Genomic DNA, 20,686 nt, shown 5'->3' with positions numbered 1-20,686 from the left:
GAAATAATAGAAACGTAAAATATATAAAATAACGTAAATATAACATAAAATAATAGAAAATAAGAGTGACGATTTCGAGGCATACTAAAAATAGTAAAAAACATATATTTAATTTTTAGAAATGCTGTTCAAAATATAATTGTGGTGCTATAACATTAAAAACAATAAACCATATAAAATAGTTATAATACTGTACAGGCCACAAAAGAATTATTTCGAATTTAATATTAAGGCAGCATGGAGTATACAGTGTTAAAATTCGAAAGCAGTCCTTTATTCGATCAAAAGGCACAGAAATCCTTTAGATCTCATCGACCATCGAGATCGCGGAAGACGTCCCCGGTACATATATATCGATCAAGGTAGATATTAGGTAACTCGGAGCCCGTAGATTCCGCGAACGAAGCGGAAGAAGTGCAACGGTAACGATAATGGGTGAACACGGTCTATTGGCGTAGTTCTCGAGTGGCGCTCCGAATTATTCCTATTTCGAGAAGGCTGGCCGGGCTCCAGCACTGTCCGGCTATCTTCTCCCGGCGATACAATCAAGAGGAGTTATCGAAAAAACAGCGCGCCGCTTTCTTCTGTTTAGCCGTACCGTATCTCTTTCCCGTTTGTTTTTGCAGGGCTTTCCTCTCTCGCGTAAGTTATATCGCGGCTGTGTTTCACATTAAAACGGTGGCACGGGGTTGGGGACGTCGAGCCGCGTCCGTCCCCGAAGATACCGGGCGCCGCGGCCGCATTATTTGCAATTTAAATAATCCGACGGATCGGTGATTAATCGTCCGGCGTTCGACAACATTTTTCCCGGTCGGGTAAGCTAATATCGAAGCCCCGGGATTTACATCGGCCGCTCGCCGGGGCTCACGCGGAACCCGTGCACCTAAATTTTCTAGGGCAATCGCTGTAATCGATATCATATTTGTTGGCTCGCGGGGGTGGCGGGCTCGCTCCGCGAAATTAAATTCGTCCGATCGGCCCGCGCGGCCCCCGGAGCACGTGTTCCTTGATTCACTGCCTTAATTGTCTCCACCCCCGCCGTCTTTTTAGTCCATTGGCAACCGGAGCGATAATAGGCTGCCCTGCTGCCTCTCCCTCTCTCTCTCTCTCTCTCTCTCTCTTCTCGCCGACCCCAGGCCCGGAACGAATCGAACCGAAATTGAGACGAATGGAGGTATTTAAAGTTTCAGCGTGTTCTGGCAAACCCCGTTCGCCGGAATCGAAATCCCGCGATAGATAATCGCCCCGACTCTGTTACTTCTTGGCGTTCCAATCTCGCGTTTATGGTCGCGCGGCGATGCGGGATCGCGCGCGGATTTGTATCTGGAACGTTTGTTTTCTCGGTGTAAGTTCGTCGATGTTTTCTGATAGATTTAATTTAATATCAACTTTTTGGGTATATTTTGTGGTAGATTAATATTATTATTTGGATTTAATTTAGTGTCAACTTTTTGGATATATTTTATTATAATTTATTATTTTATGTTGGAATGTTGTATATATGCTTTATCGTCGTCTGTCATTATTATAAAAATAACGGAACAGTATTTTAACGTGTATAATTGGTGGAATTACATATTTGCAGATTGATAATATCCTGGGTATATTTAACTCCTTTTTGTAATTAACCTCTTACTGTATAATTTTCTTTGCAATTGCAATGATTAGAACTCTGTCAATAATTTCTTAAAATAAAAAGAAGTTTCATAGTTATGGTTTATGTATAGCTATTTGAATGTTTAAATATTGTTGACAGAGAATAGTAGTTGATTCTGGCTTGAAGGAATTAAACAGCATTAGTTTATGATTGGAAGTATCGACTGCGAGTCTGACTCGTTAAAGTACGGCAAATGGTTAATAATAAATGACATTAATTATGCACTTGGGAAGCGGATGATTCCATCTGAAAAATTCCAGCAAGAAATTCTATCACATAAATTCATCAAAAATTCCTTCGCAGTAGAAACAGACAACCATGGCCAGACACACAAGCTATGACCCCGGAGAAACGATGGAAAATAAAAAGTACAGCTAACATGTTAAAATATTATTCAATGATTTAAATATACTGCTATTGTATAAAATAATGCTATAATATTAAGAAATAATAAATTTCCTACGTGGCTTTATTTCTAAAATAATTAAACTACAAAAATTGTCAGCGAAACGCTAAATCCTGACGAAAAAGACAAACTTTGCAGCGCATAATTCATAATCGCAGTTAGAAATGCTTAATAATTTTAATAAACTCAGGAAGCTAATTTTCCTTGGATTTAAGAAATAATAAATTTCATACGTGGCATTATTTCTAAAATAATTAAATTACAAAATTCTTTTCCGAAATTCTAAACCATGACGAAAAAGACAAACTTCGCAGCGCATAATTCAAAGTCGCGACACCATAATCACTGTTAGAAATGCTTAATAATTTTACTGTTAACTCGAAGCTAATTTTCCTTGGATTCCAAACGTTCCAACAAGCCGTAAACGCGCGACGATCCACGGTCGAGTGATCCCTGTTCAAAAGAGGCGGGGGAGGGAGGGGGGGGGGCAGAAAGAGGACAGTCGAGGATTTTCTGCCGTTGACAATGATCGAGGCCGTAGCAGGACACAGGAGGCGGAAGATGATTTTTGCGAGCGGCCCAGAACGGCGGAATCCATTCGCGGACCGTGAAATGAGAAATCGTAAAATCAATTGAACGTTTCGAAGCGGACGGAGAGGGGGTGGGGAGAGGGACGCGCCACGCGAGGGACGATCGTAAAGCTGCTCGTTCCGCCGCGGGAAAATGTGTTTAGCTCGACGCGCGTCTCGTTGACCCAGTTTTTTCCCACGTGCACCTGTTCTTTGGCGGGTAATAGTCTTTTTGCTTCGTTCCGGCTAGGAAACTTCTTCTTCTTCTTCTTCTTTCTTTCTTCTTCTTTCGTTCTTCTTCTTCTTCTTCTTTCTCCGACTAGAAGTCTCGAGGAACTTTTTGAATCGATATGAAAACTGCCGCGGCTTCGAGTGGATGCAAGCGGAAATTCGTTTCAATTACAACGTTACACGGGGATTCCGTCTTCCGCGGAATTCTTACGAATCCACGCGTTCACGCTGCGACTGACATTTCTCGAGGGGTTGCCAATGAAAACTAATACGCGGGAAGTTGCAGGAAAAGTCGGGCGACTGGAGAACTTCGAGCTGATTTTTTAAACTGTGCAAGTTTGCTGCGAACGGTGGAAGAAGCTCCGAGATATTTTTATTGTCGGCTACGATTTTTTTTTCGGGGGTGGAGACTACCCTTAAGTATGTGGATATAGGTGCATCACTATTTATCTATAGATATACATTTAGAATAATAATTGGTATAATTGAAGTGGTTACAATGAGAATTTAATAATCTTTTCTGAAATAAGAAATATCCACTACTAGTATCATTTAAAATAATTTGTTTCTTTGGAGTGGAGACTCTGCTACCCTTACGCAAATTAATCCGAATTTTTCTCTCTCTCCAAACCTCATTATAAATAAAAATACGTACCTCAAACTTACCAAACAATTTATCTAATATTAAATTCGTCTTACTCGAAGATTATAACACTGTACCCAATTTAAAAAATGTTCTGTCTTCCTGCGTTTGGAAATCGGAGCAAACAATTTCGTCTCCAATATCTCAAAGTATTAACAAACTCATCGATAAAATTTGTGGACACCCGATACTTTTGCCAAGCAACGACTATACTAAATTTCCAAGAGACAGCTAAGAACGTTAGTCTCCTGTACGCTGTACAATACCGTAACGAGGATGACTCCTTTGGAAGACATCGTTACACGAGAGCACTTGTACTCGTTATCGGCGCGCTAAGTGTGCATGTCGGCAAGTCGCGCGCGTCGCAATTATGCCAAGTCCCCCCGGAGGGGGGGTAGGGCGGCTGGCAATTGAATAACGCGGTTTTCGGCTGGCCTATATTAAACTACTACCATCTAATGTAATATCAATCGTCTTTCCGACGGTGGCGAGCGGCTGGGTTAACGCGGCCGTGCTCTGACCGTTGGGAACCATTTGCTAATAGATGCCACGAGATGCCTCCATTAGACCGCAGGGACATTCCGGCTGGCAATATACCATCGAAGATTCGGGCTAGAATTACAGGCTGCGAGATGACGCTAGTTACGCGTCGAAGTATCATTCGCGACCTCGATGATAAATATTGTAATCTATATGTGAAGAGGGTCGATATATGTTTTTTGCAATTATTATCTTTGCTTTTTGAAAGACGATTATGTTTTATGGTAGTTTATCTTTGATGACCTGGTATTCGGTGACCTGGTATTTCATGATACCATGATAACTCATGTTCTGTACGCATGTTGAGATACTGTGTGGCACTTGATAGTCAATGAGGTACTCAGCAGTGAACATAGTAGAGCAGCAAGCATATACATATAATTATAGTACTCGGGTACCTGAGTCTACTCGGGTATCTTATGATTGCTTGCATCTACTCTGGTATCTCATGGGTGCTAGAATCTACTCGGGTATCTCATGGCTACCTGAGTGTCCAGGTGTCTCATAGGTTCAATCACGATCACTAGCCCTAAAACTTACCATGTCAGGCTAAATAACGTGTTCCAAATGTTTCGTTCAACCCTTTGGCTACGATTGGCATATATATACTCTTGCACATGTCTATCGATATGTGTACACGAAAGGCATAAATATAAGCCATATTTCTTAAAACTTATTGAAATATAATATACTGCTCTATCAAGCATATTGCTTCGATTTTAACCCTTTGCACTCGAAGACATTTTAATTGCTGTCTAATAATTTTTCTGGCTTCTAGTATTTCCATTTTATATAATTTATTATATGCACGTTAAATCTTGTGACTCATGTAATAGTTACACCTCCAATAATTTCTAAATCTAAGCTTTGACGGTATCTTTAAAAATAATTTTCGAACGTACCGCAACAATTTTAATGGCGCCGCAGAGTCGCCACTTGAGTGCAAAGGGTTAAAATTGGCGCCGATCCTGGTACACGATTTAAAGATTAATGCCTATAAAAATGATTCATATTTAATTACTGTACATTCAGTCTGCTCGAAGCTCGTCAATATTGATCTAGAACTGCATCGGTTATTCCACGCCAAGAATTCCAAAGTGTGTCGATCAGAGAGTACCTTCAACCAGTTTAATATTAAACATAACCAATATAATATTAAACAACCCACAATACGGGCTCAGCACCGGATCCACGGTTACCAGATACCTGGTCCCCGAAGTCAGAAGTCGACCGGTTCCTCTCTGCGCCGTCTCGTGGATCCAGCGATCCGCTTTAACGGCGTCGGTGGGCTCGCGAGTCTGCTCGACCCGTAGCCTTGTGTATCCGTCTTCGGCGCAGCTATATACGTGCACGGCTTATGTATTCGGTGGGCGGGCCACGGAACACCTAGACAGGGGGTGGGCGGCGTAGCCGGGGCCTTAATCCGCGTCGCTAATTTCCACGGAATCTACGCGTAATGCGATCACACTTGAGCAGGCAGAGGCGATGGCAAGCAGCTCTCCTCTCACGGCTAGGAGGAAATTCCGGTGCGCAGCGATCCGTGGAGGCGTGGCAGACCTCGATCTTTGGCCCTTGCTCGGCTATCTCTCCACGGCCCTTCCTTCCTTCCTTTCCCCCTTCAGCCTCTTTCGGGGCGTCCGGCATCGTTCGCGTTCCATCGGTGCTCCGCGATATCGGCGGACGTGCGACTAATTGGTGGTCGACGATACGCCGAGCGTCGAGCGTCGAGCGTCGGCTGTCGCGCAAGCCTCCGCCAAACGAGATCCGGCGAAATTTCGTTTAAAAGTTTCGGCCAGCCGCGACGAGGAGGAGGACCTCCCCGGCCCCCGGCCTGCGCAACTCCGTGCAAGCCGCAAAGCTACTTTCTCATCTCCGTGGTAACGCTAAAACTGCGTTACGCGGCTCGCCGAGGACTCGGCGACCGGCCCGGGCCTAAATACCCCCGACATTCCAAAACAATACAGCCTCGGCTAACTTCCAGCGCTGACCTACGTTCTAACTAGCCGGGCTACCAACTTCTAACTCGGTTACCTGCCCCGTCTCTCTTTCTCCCTCTCTCTCTCTCACTCTCTTTATGTCACCTCTCTCTTGCTCTTGTTCACTTTCTGCTGTTCTCTCTTGCTCTTGTTCACTTTCTGTCGCTATCTCTCTCTCTCTTGTTAACTTTCTGTCGCTATGTCTCTCTCTCTATCTCGTTCTCTTTCTGTCGCTATCTCTCTCTCTCTCTCACTCTCTTTCCGCCGCTATCTCTGTCTCTTTACGTCGCTCTCTCTCGCTCCCGTCCTCTGTCCCGTCTCGCCACCAAACTCTTTGTTTGCGTTGTCCTTTTCGTCTCGCAGCGCTCCAACCCTCTCCGCCCGTTCTCGGACCCTTTGTGCGTGTAGTCGCCTATGTTTCGCGGCGAAACAGGGCGTCGCGTATAGTCTTGCGATACTGGCGACACCAGCCATTTATAACTGTTTGATTTTCAGCAAACTACGAACTTTGTGTTCCTACGAATTTTGTGTCACGTAATCTAAACTTTAAAAAAGAATTAACCACTCAGCTGCGTCAATTTGATGTCCTTTATCGATCACAAAATAAGTATAGTTTTGTTGGCAGTTGTTCTAGAATTACTTTAACACGTTCAGTACCGACAATCGATCACTAAAATCTCGACATTGTTAAAGCAATTTAATTAATTGAAGCGAAATTAGAACATTAACCGCTTGCAGTACTTTTATCGTCGCAGTTACAACGATTAAATAATTTTCAATTGGAATCATTTCTAGGAGGAGAAATAAAATTAGGCGAATAAAGGAGGGGGGAGGAGGCGAATAAAATAACAAGCTTTAAATCTTCCTGAATTCTTTACTGAAAACTACAAATCATAGTTCAATTATTTTTCCATTTAACAAAAATGGATCCATATATAATTTCCATAAATATATAAATAAAAAATATAGAAATATAAAAATACTGACATAGACACTAATATAGATGCATATTATGTACTGTTTTATGTACTATAATCATCTAGTATATAAATCCAATACGACCGCAAAGGGTTAAAAGTCTCTGCGACTATCCTCGTATCCTCTGCAACCATCAAAATAAAATATCGAGTTAAAATCATGAAAATAAAATAAATACCGATCGATAACAACAGAATATCAATTTTCCAGTTAATTGAAGCTCCGTCAGTCGCGCAGCCAATCTCGTCCCGAGACACACCGCGAGATTTCTGGACCGGCATGCGTCGTTACATGCCGACGTAGAAGCTCGGCGAGAGTAGACGCTGCTCTCGGATTCGACGACAATGAACTTAACTCTCAAAACCGAGAGTCCCTTGGTTATTTAATGAGCCGACGCATAAGGTAGTTTGTCGATTACGACGCTGTTAGCCCGGTTGGGAAGGCAGCGCGCGCAACGTCTCTCTGAAACGTTTGCCTTTGCTTAAGATCCTTCGCCCACGGCCGTTCCTCGAAGCATCGCAATTACGGCGCCGGGACGTGCGCAACCACGCCGTCGATCGGCTCGACGAGGAAATTCGGATTTAATTGTCCCGCGCGCGCGCGCGGCTCCTCTCGGCAGCTGCGTTCTTTTCCCCCTTTGTTTTTCAATTTGACACGTATTCTTCGCCAGAATTAGGGACGACGGCTATGTCCGATATCTTCCGATTAAGTTTCTCGTTGTATCGATGAGCAAAAGGGCCAAGGTCTTTGTTTTAAGTTTTGCTAGCTGATTGATAATCTTCAGTAATTTGTGAGATATTTAGAGATTATTTCTGACATCGATTATTTCGTAAATGGCGTGAGTCCATTTTCCACCTTTTTGGAGGAAATTAAATTTTGGTATTAGGTTATTCTCTGTAAGTCCGGCGGAACATGTATTAATTGTGTCTAGTTTGACACAAAAAAAATTAAATTAGCAAAAACATTGGTTTTCACTATTTTATCAATATGAAATTTAATTATATAAATGCCTTTTCGAATTATACTGAAATAATATATATTTAGAGGCTCTGAATGGACATACACCACTTTTATAATAGTAATAATTCTAAAATCATATTAAATATATTATTTGTAGTTTAATCTACCTATAGTACATTATACCACATATAATTATATTACATTAATAATTCTAAAATTTGTCATAGAAACATAATAGCTATGTATAAACTAAATACTTCCGCAAAGGATAAAAACGAGATTCAAAAATTCAGCATCTTTATGAAACCATGAAGTTTCACGTGACTTCTAATTTTCAAAGAAAAGTGCGTCAAGCTTACGGACTCCGTTCGATCGGCAACCACCGGTGATCAACACCGTTTTCCTTTCCAGGAACAACCGAGTGATCCAGAGAAACGGCAGCGACCATTCCGCGAACGCTTTCGTAGAACAATGGCCGAGCAGAAACCGAGAAGATCCGGAGCGGCTCGCTCGGCCGCGTATCGGTAAGGGAGTGACTATTAATATTAAGCTTTTAACGAGGAACACGTTTACACGAAACCTGATTTAGCTCCGGCCAGGGGCTCGATACCAGCCGGTAATCCTGTTAGTCCGGTAATCGTATTTGAGGCACGGATCGTTAACTTATCGCTCCGCGCGCGCGGGAAATTTTACGTTGTGATTTCCGGGGGACCCCCCCGGTGCCCGTGGTAGCCGGCCTGCTCAACGGCGATCGATGAATTTATCCGCCGGGGGTGTTCGCTCGCTCGACCCCCCTCCCCCCCCCCCCCCCTTTCCCGGCGTGTGCAACGAAATACGTGTTCGTTCCGACGTGGGCTCTCTCTGCCGTTGTTTTATCGGATAATTACGTAGGAAAATCGCGGAAAATTCGATACGTCCGGACGCGGACGAGGAGCGCCGGCTACGCGCGCCTCTCTCTCTCTCTCTATCCCTCTTACTCTCTATTTCTCTCTCTCTCTCTCTCTCTTACTTTCTACTTTGCTCTCTCTCTCTCTTACTCTCTATTTCTCTCTCTCTCTCTCTCTCTCTCTCTCTCTCTCTCTCTCTTATTCTCTATTTCTCTCTGTTTTTCTGACACTTTCTGTCTCTGTTCTCTGTACGAGGCCGTGTCGATGCGTGCATGCGAAAGGAAAGAAAAACTCGACGAGCCGCGTGGCGAGATATAACGTGCCGGCAGGTGAAATGTGCCGCGAGAAAAATGACGTGGGTGAAGCGATACAGTGGGGAGTGGTGTGATGATGGTGAGACAGACAGAAGTCGGCTTACCGTTGGTCAGATGCATGCGGGAATGCTCGTCGGGGAAGACGGTCTCCGAACGGTCGCTCGCCGTCGAGCTGCTGCTCAGGGCGCTTGCGTGGCCTCGACGTGTTCTTCGGCCCAAGGTCCCGCCGCCGGTGCTCGTCTTTTTCGACGGCGCCGCGTACACCGTTTCGCCTGCGAACCCATCAGAATATTTCAAACGTCTTTCCACGAGAACCGCCGCACGCCACGGAAAATCTACCGCGAGCGGCGCTCTCCCTCAAGAGCTTGACTACTGTTAAAGTTCGACTACTGTTTTCGCCTATTGGCGTCCGACACATGTTGGCTTCCCGGTACCGTCGCCGCCAATAGGCGTCAAGATCAAATTTCGCCCCCGTTAATTTAAAAATATTAACCCTTTGCACTCGAGTGGTGACTCTGAGGCACCAATAAAATTGTTTCAGCACGTTCCAAAATAATTTTTATATTATGAAAAATTAGATTTCAAAAATTATTAAAAATATAACCGTTGTTGCCTGCATTTCCTCTCGGAGACCTCGATTTTAAACGATTCACGAAATAGCATGTTTTTTCATTTATTAATCTCTTAGGCACGGCTAGATTTTGCGCAAACAAAGTTTCTCCAATCTAAAATAGTTTATTATAGACTAAGACGGATTATTATTACTATTATTTTATAGATTATTTTGAACTCATCATACCCGGGTCAGAAATTTGTTCTCGACTACGGTATCGCAGCTGACGCCAGGATCTGGTGGCAATTGGTTTAGTAGATTCAGAGATATCATGGAAGTTAATTCGATGAACACAGTTCTGGGGGGTGGGGGGAGGTGAACGCGGTTGCAGGGTTCAAAGGATTCAAATCGCGTTAACTTCGTCGATTTCGAGGATTTGGGTGGTTTGGGGGGGGGGGGGGGGTATCGATTTAGAAACTCATCTCCGAAACCTCATTCTTTGGGGAACCGGCGAAAAATCGACCATACTATTGCCGCAGAGACGAAAATATACTCCCGTGTAATCCATAAAATAATCCGATAAACAGATCGCGGACATTTTATGCAAAATCCCGTCTGTGCGGCTTATCTTATAAAAATCAGGATCAGTGAAAAAGTTTGAGAAAAAGAAAGATGAGTTTTCCGATAAGAAGGGAATGCTATCTCGTTCGTCTCTTTGAACATGACTTATTAAATCAAATCGAACGCGTTTTGTACATATTTTGAATTGAGGTGATTTTTAAGAAGCTACAGTTTGTACGAAAAGTATGGTGTATTTTACATTATTTAAAAATATTTTATATGAAATTAATTATGTAAATTCATTTCTAGCTTTTTCGTGATTTTAACCAGTTAACTGTCGCGACGATAAATTATATTACAAATGGAATGATTAATAATTACTTATATATTTTTATTCGTTCGTTATGCATAGTTTAAGCAAGGTTGTAATTTAGGTGGCAAATTTTAAGTACTTTTTGATACAAAATATTACTGAAATAGTGATTGTTATTAATATTAAAATTTGTTGCTATTAAATATTGTTACCATTAAATATTATTGCTATTATAAAATATTATCACTACCAAATATTCCCACTACAAAATATTATTTCTATTAAATACTCTTCTTCTTCTTCTTCTTATTATTATTATTACTACCAAAAAATACTATTAACATCATACAACGACTACTCGCGTCGAAACGGTCGCCTGGTTAAACCGAGCAATTAATTGACCCCCATTCTTACATCGACGTTTCTCGTCTGAAAAAAGTTCCGTTTCTTTCGAGCTGCCATTCTCGCCGCGATTTCCACGATGTTCCCGGTATAATATCCAGAGCGGGGCTGCCGATGCGACGACGGCACGGTTAATATTTACAGGAGCCGGCGACACGGGGGCGCACAAATGTTATTCCGAACCGGAGGCGATCGTTTCGCTTGGATTAATCAACCCCCGGACGGTAGGTACTCGCGGTAACGTAACGCGACGTAACAACGAGAGGGGGTCGAGGGAGGGGGAGGAGGGAGGGATTCGTCTTGCGGCGTTCACGAGAGTATCATCTAGCGCGCGGGGTGGTGGGGTCGAGGGTGAAGGGGGGGGGGGGGGGGGCAGAATCCGCTCGTGGCGCTAATTAACTCTGTACCGTTGCCGTTGCGGGATCTCTCCGATGATATGCTCCCGTTGTAATGATGCCGGCGAGAATTGGTGCTTTCCAGAGGGAACGGGGACGCCTGTCGATGATTCGGCGTCAAGGTTGGCGGCGGCGTCGGGAACGGTGTCGTCGGGTTGTCGGTGGTCACCGCGCCCTCCGTGTCGGAGCCGGTGCGGTATGAACGGTCCCCAACACCTGCGCACATAAATGTTTGCAACGTTTCAATCTCTGTCTCTCGGTCGTGTCGCGAAATTCTTAGAATTTATATATATTGTAATAATTATTGTCATAATACAGGCTGTCTCGGAATTCGTAATAGAATCGGGCAGGGGGTGATTCTACATCGAAAAAGAGGAAATTATTTTGGTGTAACATTTTTTCATCCGGTGCTCCGTTCTTGAGATAATCGGATGACGGGGAGAGGAAAGGAGAACATTATAAACAGATATTCAATAGTAAAAGCATAGAAATTCAATATTATAAACTTAACATGATTATTTAATTTTTGTAAATTTCGGGCGCCGACTCACAGAGAAAACCGTGAATATCGTCGCCGGCGTGAACGTGTTAAGGATCACTAGGAATGCGCTCACTCCCAGTGCAAAACTCTAATGCACCTACGCGCCGAGTCCCAATGCACAACTCCGATGCACCTACGCGCTCAGTCGCGACGCATAGCCGCCGCGACGCAGCCTCGCACAATCGCGTGCAGCCGCGCGACATGCGAGCGGTGCTCCACGACGAATCTTCCGGAGTCATCTCGAGAGTGGCGGCGCGTTCTCGCGACGCAGCCATCATTTCGTTTTACTGCTCTCCCGTGCGCCGCATCGGCCGACCCTCTGCCGGCGAAGCCTTCTCCGGGCTATCTTTCCAGGACCTGCATTCTTTCCTCCTGGACCGGGGAGCACTTTGACGCGCGTCGTTGCCCTGACCCGCATTTGCTTAAGTTGTCTGCCACCCCCGCGCCGAGAGAACGCCCTGGCGAGCAACGGACCGTTTCCATTGCCGACCTCTAAGCTGGATTCGCGTTTAGGGCACGTTTGCGTCGCTAACCGTGATGGCTGGCGAGTGTTCCGCCACTTCGCGATGAGATTGTTTCGATATAGAGGGAGGTATTTCTCTTTCTTTGATTTTGAGGGGGATGGTTTTGGAGGGTAGAGGGTTAGTCTTTGCCTGGTTCGATGGGGTCTATGGAAATCGCTGGTATAGCTAGGTTAAGATAAATGATGGCAAGTTCAGCGTTCCGTTAGGATTCAACCCTTAATTTCTAATTGCTGTACTAGGGTTATGATTGATCCTCATATTTTATTTTGTAGTATAAGTTTAATTTTTCATGGTGTTATGGTTTCATACAGTAGCTAAGAATGAAATGCGACAGATAGTTTACATAGATAAAAATAGATTATTACAATTATTATTTTATATATTATTTGTTACATTAGCTAAGAATAAAATACCACACCTAGTTGATAATAATAAAAATAATCCATCTTTATCTATATAATTATTTTATATATTATTTTGAACCTACCGTCGCTGGTCAAACGAACAATTTTGCACAGCTTATTTTATAATTCTTAAAATCATAATAATCTTTCGAGGAAGGTCTTTTGAACAAATGATTGAGGAGAAACTTTAATAACATCAAAATTAACCACAAAAAAATTATCTCGATTTTGGTAATGGTAGAATAAATTTTATTTTATTTTTATTTAGGAAAGTTAGGAGATATTTATTTTATTTAGGAGAAACCCTAATATCATCTAAATTAATCATAAAAATATGTCGTGATTTTGATAACGGTAAAATAAATTTAATTTTAATTATTATTCTTAAGGGCAGTAATTATCATATATTTGCTGGATCAATCTCACAAGTGTACCGATTTGAAACAATAATTTAGAATTATTATTAATGCCTCTGCACCACAAACGTCCATATAGATTTAAAGGGAATGATAGCGTTATAATGTAATTTATTCCGCAATCGCTGCAATTATAATTTAATTTACATTGCTGTATTGTATGCGATATCGTGCGCGACGTAATTCCGATCCTCGTCGATCGATAATGTTTTAAATAATTCGTACGTCCGATCTGACGGAAAGGCGGTTGCATTTTGCGGAAGACACTGGGATTCTTATCAGTGATTGATGTTTCAATTAGCCAGCCGATTTGATGCATTCGTAACAAGAATGCAAAATACTTTCTGGTTTCGCTTCTGTTCGATGGAAAATTCTATTTTCAGGAGAATTCAATTTTTGTGCACATTCTTGAAGAATGCAAGGTGGAAAAATTAACAGGAAAATTCGATAATCGATTTTTTATATGCCGACATTTTTATGGATCAAGTGTAGTAATAGTATACTAATAATTATGCTAATTAAGAATCTTATACGTTCTTTTGCTTTTGAGAAACAAAATGGCTGCGATCACGGTCACCATAGGACTATCTTCTTAAAATTTTTCTATGGTTCAAACTAGCCAATGACAACAATTTTAATTTTCTTAATAAACTATTTAGTGTCACGGTTAAGATTATGTCATGGTTACGTCAAGGCCTTCAACTAGCAATAATCTCACCTCGATAGAACGATAGAACCTCATAGGTTATGACATCAAATGTTAAGATTATGTCAAGATTTTATTAATATTATTGATATGTAAAGGTTAGGTTAAGCTTATATTAATATTATTATGTTATGGTTAGGTCAAGATTATATTAATGTTATTAATATGTTAAGGTTATGTCAAGAATTACAACAATTCAAAATCATCAAATTTACTCGTTAAAAGTTAGATAATAATTACCCCCAACTTCTGTGAAGATTATATTAATATTATTAATATGTTATGGTTGTGTCAAGATTATATTAATATTATTGATATCTTAAGGTTACGTCATGATTATATTAATATTAATATATTAAGGTTATGTCAAGATTATATCAATTTTATTAATACGTTAACACGTTAATATACTAACACGTTAACATGCTATACACAATGCTACGTCAATACATTAACACCGATAGAGATGCTGGAACAGCCGTCAGCTTTCCGGGTCCAACGCCCCATGTTCGACGGGTCACCGAACGCTGGAACCCGCTTCTTTGTTTCTTGGCTGTTGTCGCACCTTTTTGAAGTTTCCGACACGCTGTCCGTAACCCGCAGAGATGGCAGATATCTGTGCAGGACGATCGGCTCGATATGAAACAGCGATCGCGGACGCCCGTTGTACCGTGTGTGACCCAATTGCCGGGCGGCACGGAGGCGTTCGCGGCCGTCCTGTCATTCCCCCGTCACGGGAACGTCAGGCATCGTCGGCGCAAGAATATTCCCGACGTGACGGACCGTTCTACCACGGTGACGTGGGTGGACTGCGAACGGGACGATCGCGCGCCGGGGTCGTTCCGGCGAACCGGTTTGCGAAACAGGACGCGATCGCGTAAATAGGATCTGACGGTGGGCGTTAGTGACACCGGTCTCCTCTGTCGGTCGCTGTCGATCCAATAACAATTTCGGAAGATCGCCCGGCACGCTCTATACATTGATAAATGGGAAAACGTATCGCGCTAGGGCGACTACCGCGTCGGGAAACGACCGATTCTCTGTCGACTCGGAAACTGTCGGAAACGCTTTTTCGATTTTTCGAATATTCTGAATATTCGACCCGGCGCAATTTGGTCGTGGATACTCGTAGAGCGATAAATTTAGGCTCGTTTTAAAGCTTATAGCATCTACTTTCCCATAACAATATTCATTTTAATTTATCATTTTTTTTATACAAAACGGCAGGTCAAAAACTAGAGGTATATCCCTTCTTTTTAATACTACGAATTCAAGCGTCTAGGAAAACAGTAGACAATTTTTTTTGCAATCGAGGTTACCATAGATTTAAAGAGGGAAGTCTCCTCTATACAAGCAGCTATCAAAAAATGGCGTACGATTTTTTTGTGCTGTTCTACGAGACAAAATAGAGGAGCCTTTTTCAGTCAAACAGAACGCTTACGGTGTATCGTTTATTCCCAAAATCTCATCACTGTAGCTATCATAAAAAATTTCATATATCAAATTATTGGGTACGATTACAACGAAAAATCTTCAATTTTCAGATCTGTACTAAATACACTAACAATAAAAAATTATATAGCATTTCTAGAAACGTTTCACTTCGCGTTTCATAAAAGTCGTATCTGCGGTTTCCAACAGGACAGTAATTGTTGTGAGTAGGTAAATAAATGTAATAGGTGCTCGAGAAATTCAATAATGAACTGGTTCGATAGCCGAGTAAATGAGTGGATGACTAGGTGAACAGATGATTCAGTTAATAGCCAAGTAGGAGAACGCGTCTCGCTCTAGCAGGCATTCCGCGGGAACAACAGAAGTTGGAGCAACTAAATACGGCTCTTCCCGCGGACTAATCCTGCACAAACGCGTAGCATAGCGATCGTTCCGGCGCGGCGTCGCCGCGACAACTGTATCACGCGGCCGTGGCACCGCGCCGCTATAAATCAAGTCCGCGGATTGTCACTTTCTGCTCCTATTAATCTCAATCCGGCGTTAAACTCTGGAAGATTCTTCCCTGACGTCGCGGCGCGGCTCCGTAGCCGTCCATAAAGTTGCGCCTCTCCGTCCTTTCGCGTTCTCGAGCGGCGGCAATCTTCTGCCGGAATATTAGCTCGCGAGTCGCGCGGAGGACGCCATTGCACGGCGACGATCGGTACCGGCTTCGTGCGAAGGGCACTCGAAAAGCTATCAATTTCTTGAACCACGTTTCAAATCTAAAAAATGATGTATACTCCATCCTTTGTACATCCCTCCAATTGGCCATCAACGCAGAAAATAATTTCATCAACGTCCGTGTCATGAAATTGCCGTTCAAGTATAAAAGTATAGGTCACCTGGTTTTTCCCATCGTACGGAGTCATTATTAACCTTTTGCACTCGAAAGCCATTTCAACTGGAAATCCGAAATAATATCTCCGGCTTACAATTTCTCCATTTCATACAACAAAGCGCATTTTATACACATGTATAATTGTTTCTTGTCGTTCGTATCAACGTAACACAACCTCGACAATTTTCGAAATGCGACCTTTATTATCACAAAAATTATTTTGCAACTTGATAGAAGAATTTCATTGGTGCCTCCCAGTCACCACTCGAGTCCAAAGGGTTAAAGTACCCAATCCGTAGGTCGAAAACTTCTCCCTCGACAACTTCGATTTTTAGAGTTTCGACGATGATTTCGGGCTTTTCTATCACTGTGCGGCGCGAGCCGCGACGTCACGGCAAACAATATTTGTCCGCGACGACAAAGCACGGATTGGAAAAGATGACGCGACATCGGTCTCGTTAATTGCCGGATAATTGTCCGTTGGACGAACGCGCGATCTAATTTACTGTCAAACTTCCTTCCGCGGCGAAGGACAAAGGGGTAAAACGACGGTGAGAAAAGACGTGGGGGAGAGGGGGGTGGAGGGGGATGGGAGAAGACGACGAGCGCGATAGAGAGGAGGGTGTAGAGGAAGGGAGGAAGGGGGGTAGTATGGAAGAGACGAGGGGATTGAATCTTGTCGGTAATTAATGAGGAAAGTTTTACAAATAGCCGAAGGCAGAGTCACTAAACGCCTTAACAAGACCGTGAATTCCATCCGCAAGCAAAATATCTCGCGAAAGTTAGTTTTTAATTGATAATTATCTTTCACGGTATAAACGGTAATCAGCGTCGTCCCCCCGTTCCGTTTCTCTGTTCTTCTAATTGCTTGCTTTGCTACCGTGAATTATCGACTATCGGCAGAACTTTCGCGCTGTCCGAAAATATCGAAAACGGCGGTCCCTTTTGTCGGATAAATATCGGGCGAACTTTCGTGCACGGTGTTCTTTGATTCTCCGGGCCACCGTTCTCTCCGTCTGTTTCTCTCGGTCAAAGAATTCCTCGAGATGCGAGATCGATCTTCGATCCGCCGATGCTCGAGTTATCGGATAACTGTCTGTCCGGTGATTAAACTCTGACGAAGTCGTTTGCGTTTAATTGTAATGAAACGTCGAATGGTTCGCTTGCTTATAAAAAAAAGTGAACAATTTTGGGGAAATTGCTTTGGTAAAATTGAGTGTAAGCGAGATGTAAATGAGTTGCATTTATGTTGTAATAAGTCAGAGATGAGAAATTGTAGGTCGATGATTTGTGACTCGGTTGATAGAGGATACTTTGTTTTATAAGACTATTATAGAGTATATTTTTTAAATTATTATTACGTCCTGTGGAATCGATGGAATTTGAAGAATTTTCTATGACAGAAATCGACGTCTACTTTTGACTCTATTGATCTATTTATAGAGATGCATATTGAAATATCGAGTATACGGAAGGATAATGAGTATACCTTTTAAGGTTATGTCAATGCTAATGTAGGTTGTAACACTTATTTAAAGAAATCACAAATTACTCAATACGTAAATTCCACGACAAAAATCGACGTCAACTTTTGACTCCATTGTAATTACTATATATTCTTAGGTTATGTCAATGTTACTCCAGATTGTAATATTTAACAAAATCACAAATTACGAAACACATAAATAATCCATTTCTCTCGCAAAACAAGACAAGAATATCGCTAAGCATACCGTATTCAACATAAATAACTTCTTTCAACATAAGAGCCTACAATAAAGCTAAAATACACTGAATATACAAAAAGTTAAACAGCTTATTTATTTCTCGAAACAAACTATAAACTTTCTCGGTAACAACCCACGCAAGTTTCATTCGAATAAATGAAACCAAAGTAGATTTAACAAAATAGAAACCAAAATTTGACAAAACCGAATCACCACCCCCAATGATCCGACCCCCTAAAAGAAGCCCGGGGTGCATTCGCGGGCATAGCCCTACGGCACGGCCGTGAATTAGAAAATCCAATCTATAGAAACGCGGGCCAAAATTGCGGGAACGAAGCGTAAGAAATGTGGAGAGGGTAGCTTGAGAGGAGGAATCGTCGGAAGGAGCGAAGGTGGGTAACAAGAGAAAGAGAGAAAGAAAGAGGAAGAGAGATAGATAGAAAGAAGAAGAGAGCTAGATAGAAAGAAGAGAGATAGATAGAAAGAGGAAGCGAGATGGATAGAGAGAAGAAGAGAGAAATATAGATAGAGAGAAGAAGAGAGAAATATAGATAGAGAGGAAGAGAGAGATATAGATAGAGAGAAGAAGAGAGAGATATAGATAGAGAGAAGAAGAGAGAGATATAGATAGAGAGAAGAAGAGAGAGATATAGAAAGAGGAAGAGTGATAGACAGAGATAGGAGGAAGAGGGTAGCGGTCGCAGGGCATGCGAAGGCGAGTTCGCCGAGGGTTGGCAGAGGGTGTGGGGGGCATAACACAATTACATGTGGGGTCGAAGCGAGGCCGAGCTTGCTCTCGGCGGCACGACCTTCCGGCTAAGGCAGGGACCGAGGGAAAGAGCCCAACGGTGGGTGGCAAGATTGAATATGAAAGTTTAATGCGAGCAATATCAGCGCCACTGGCCCCCCTCTTTCCATCCCCCCCACCTCCCGCCTCCTCCTCCACCTCGTCCCACGGCTACTCGGTCTCTCAGACGTCTCGGCTATCAGGCTGCCCATCTTGTCCGTATCTCTCTTTATATCGCGGCCGGGGAGGGGGGCCTTCCTCCAGAGAAACGGTGGCCCCCCGTCGACGACGTCGACGACGGAAGCGCTCCCCGATCTTTGATGTCACGGTGGAAAACCGTGTTCCGTTGTCGCGGCCCTGTTTTTCCACCGGCATCGGTGTTCCTGCGCGCCACCCCGGGGCCGGGGACACAGATCGACGTCCACTTGAGTCGTTATGGAAGCGAGGACCCCCAACCTCCTTCTTTCAGATCCCTCTAAGACCTGGGGACGCGACCGGGCTCTCTCCATTATTTTTACAGAGAGCGGCTCTTCTCGTGCGAGCTCCGCGAATTGGGCGGACTTTGTTGCGCGTTTCGTTCCATCGCTTTGGTCGGCTACGGCGTCTTCGACGAGGGCCCCGTTTAGGGAGATCGGGTGATGGAATTAGATCTTTCTGTGCTTCGAAAGTTTAGTCATCGTGATGGAGTAGATTTGACGTTGTTTGAGAAGAATGGGTAATATAGAGAAAACAGTGTGAGTTGTTAGAAATTAAAGGGAATAGAGAAAAAGATTTATGATATGAAAAAAATTGATGAATGTGAAATTGCAAATCATTTTAGCAGATTGATTTAACGAGAGGATTTCTCGATTTTATTATTATACAAAAATATCTTCTGTTTTTGTACATTGAATTATTCTTTTTAGAATGATCGTGAACGATTCTAGAGTTGCTGTAATTTTTATTGGTAATTCTAATTTGAGTTTCAACAATTGCACTCGGACGAGAAGACTCTATAGAATTTAATAAAATAATTGTTCCTTAAGATAAGAATGATTAAATTTTTCCTGTAATTTTAATACCGGATCTATCAAACCAGTAAAATCGACCAATTTTTTCACTTTGCCTTTCACAGTTGCTGTGATCATGAAAACATTATTCATAATCTGACATAACCTGACTGCTCTTGGTAGAAATAGGTATACCTAAATCGCTGATAAATCTAGTGTTAACCACCCAACGCCGTTACAATTTCCAACGACGATCACACCAAACCCGTGACCTTCGCGATCAAGCGAACCAAAGATGAAACGAAGCCCCAGCGACTTAACAATTGTAAAATAAGATCGCCGCGCGCGTCGTCATGGAAAAGCGACAGCCTGTTTCCCGGTCGGAGCGCAGGCGGTCGGTAGTTGTTCATGGGGTCAGTCGCTAACAAGCGCTCGTTTGTAACCGGAACAAATGACGGGCACCATTTGACACCGTGTTCCGGTGTTCCTCTTTCCCTCGGCTTTCCACGGTTATTCTTTATTCCAGGGTGTCACGTGTCGCGTATTGTTGCCCCGGAGTCGTGTAATGGCGAGCGCTCGCGCGCGCGTCAGGTAATAAAATCGATAGTCCGGCAGGCTTTCACGTCGGTCACACTTCCGGACTGAAAAGTAAATCGAGCCGGCCCTGGGCACCGCGCACGTAACGAGAAAGAGAGAGAGAGAGAGAGAGAGAGAGAGAGTCGCGAAAGCAAGAGCTAGAAAAAGAGACAGTAAGAGAGAAAGAGAGAGAGAGAGAGAGAGCAATGAAGAGAGAGAAAGAGAGTAAGAGCGAGAGAGAGAGTGAGAGCAATAAAGAGAAAGAAAGAGTAATAGAGAGAGCAAGAGCGACAAAGCGAAAG

At 43.1% G+C, this 20,686-nt stretch overlaps 1 protein-coding gene across 1 annotated transcript in view; it reads right to left on the bottom strand.

Moving 5' to 3' along the window:
- Ten-a (Teneurin-a transmembrane protein) overlaps positions 1–20,686 on the bottom strand; it is a 611,676-nt gene that overhangs the window by 552,541 nt on the left and 38,449 nt on the right. Inside the window, exons 2-3 of the mRNA XM_078188214.1 lie at positions 11,398–11,601; positions 9,266–9,433 (exon numbers count right to left, since the gene is read on the bottom strand). Of these exons, the coding sequence (XP_078044340.1) occupies positions 9,266–9,433; positions 11,398–11,601 (372 nt within the window). The remainder of the gene's footprint in view (positions 1–9,265; positions 9,434–11,397; positions 11,602–20,686) is intronic.

Source organism: Augochlora pura, chromosome 2 (genome assembly GCF_028453695.1).
Source record: "Augochlora pura isolate Apur16 chromosome 2, APUR_v2.2.1, whole genome shotgun sequence".
Taxonomy (NCBI): domain Eukaryota; kingdom Metazoa; phylum Arthropoda; class Insecta; order Hymenoptera; family Halictidae; genus Augochlora; species Augochlora pura.
This window is presented reverse-complemented; position numbering and strand designations above follow the sequence as displayed.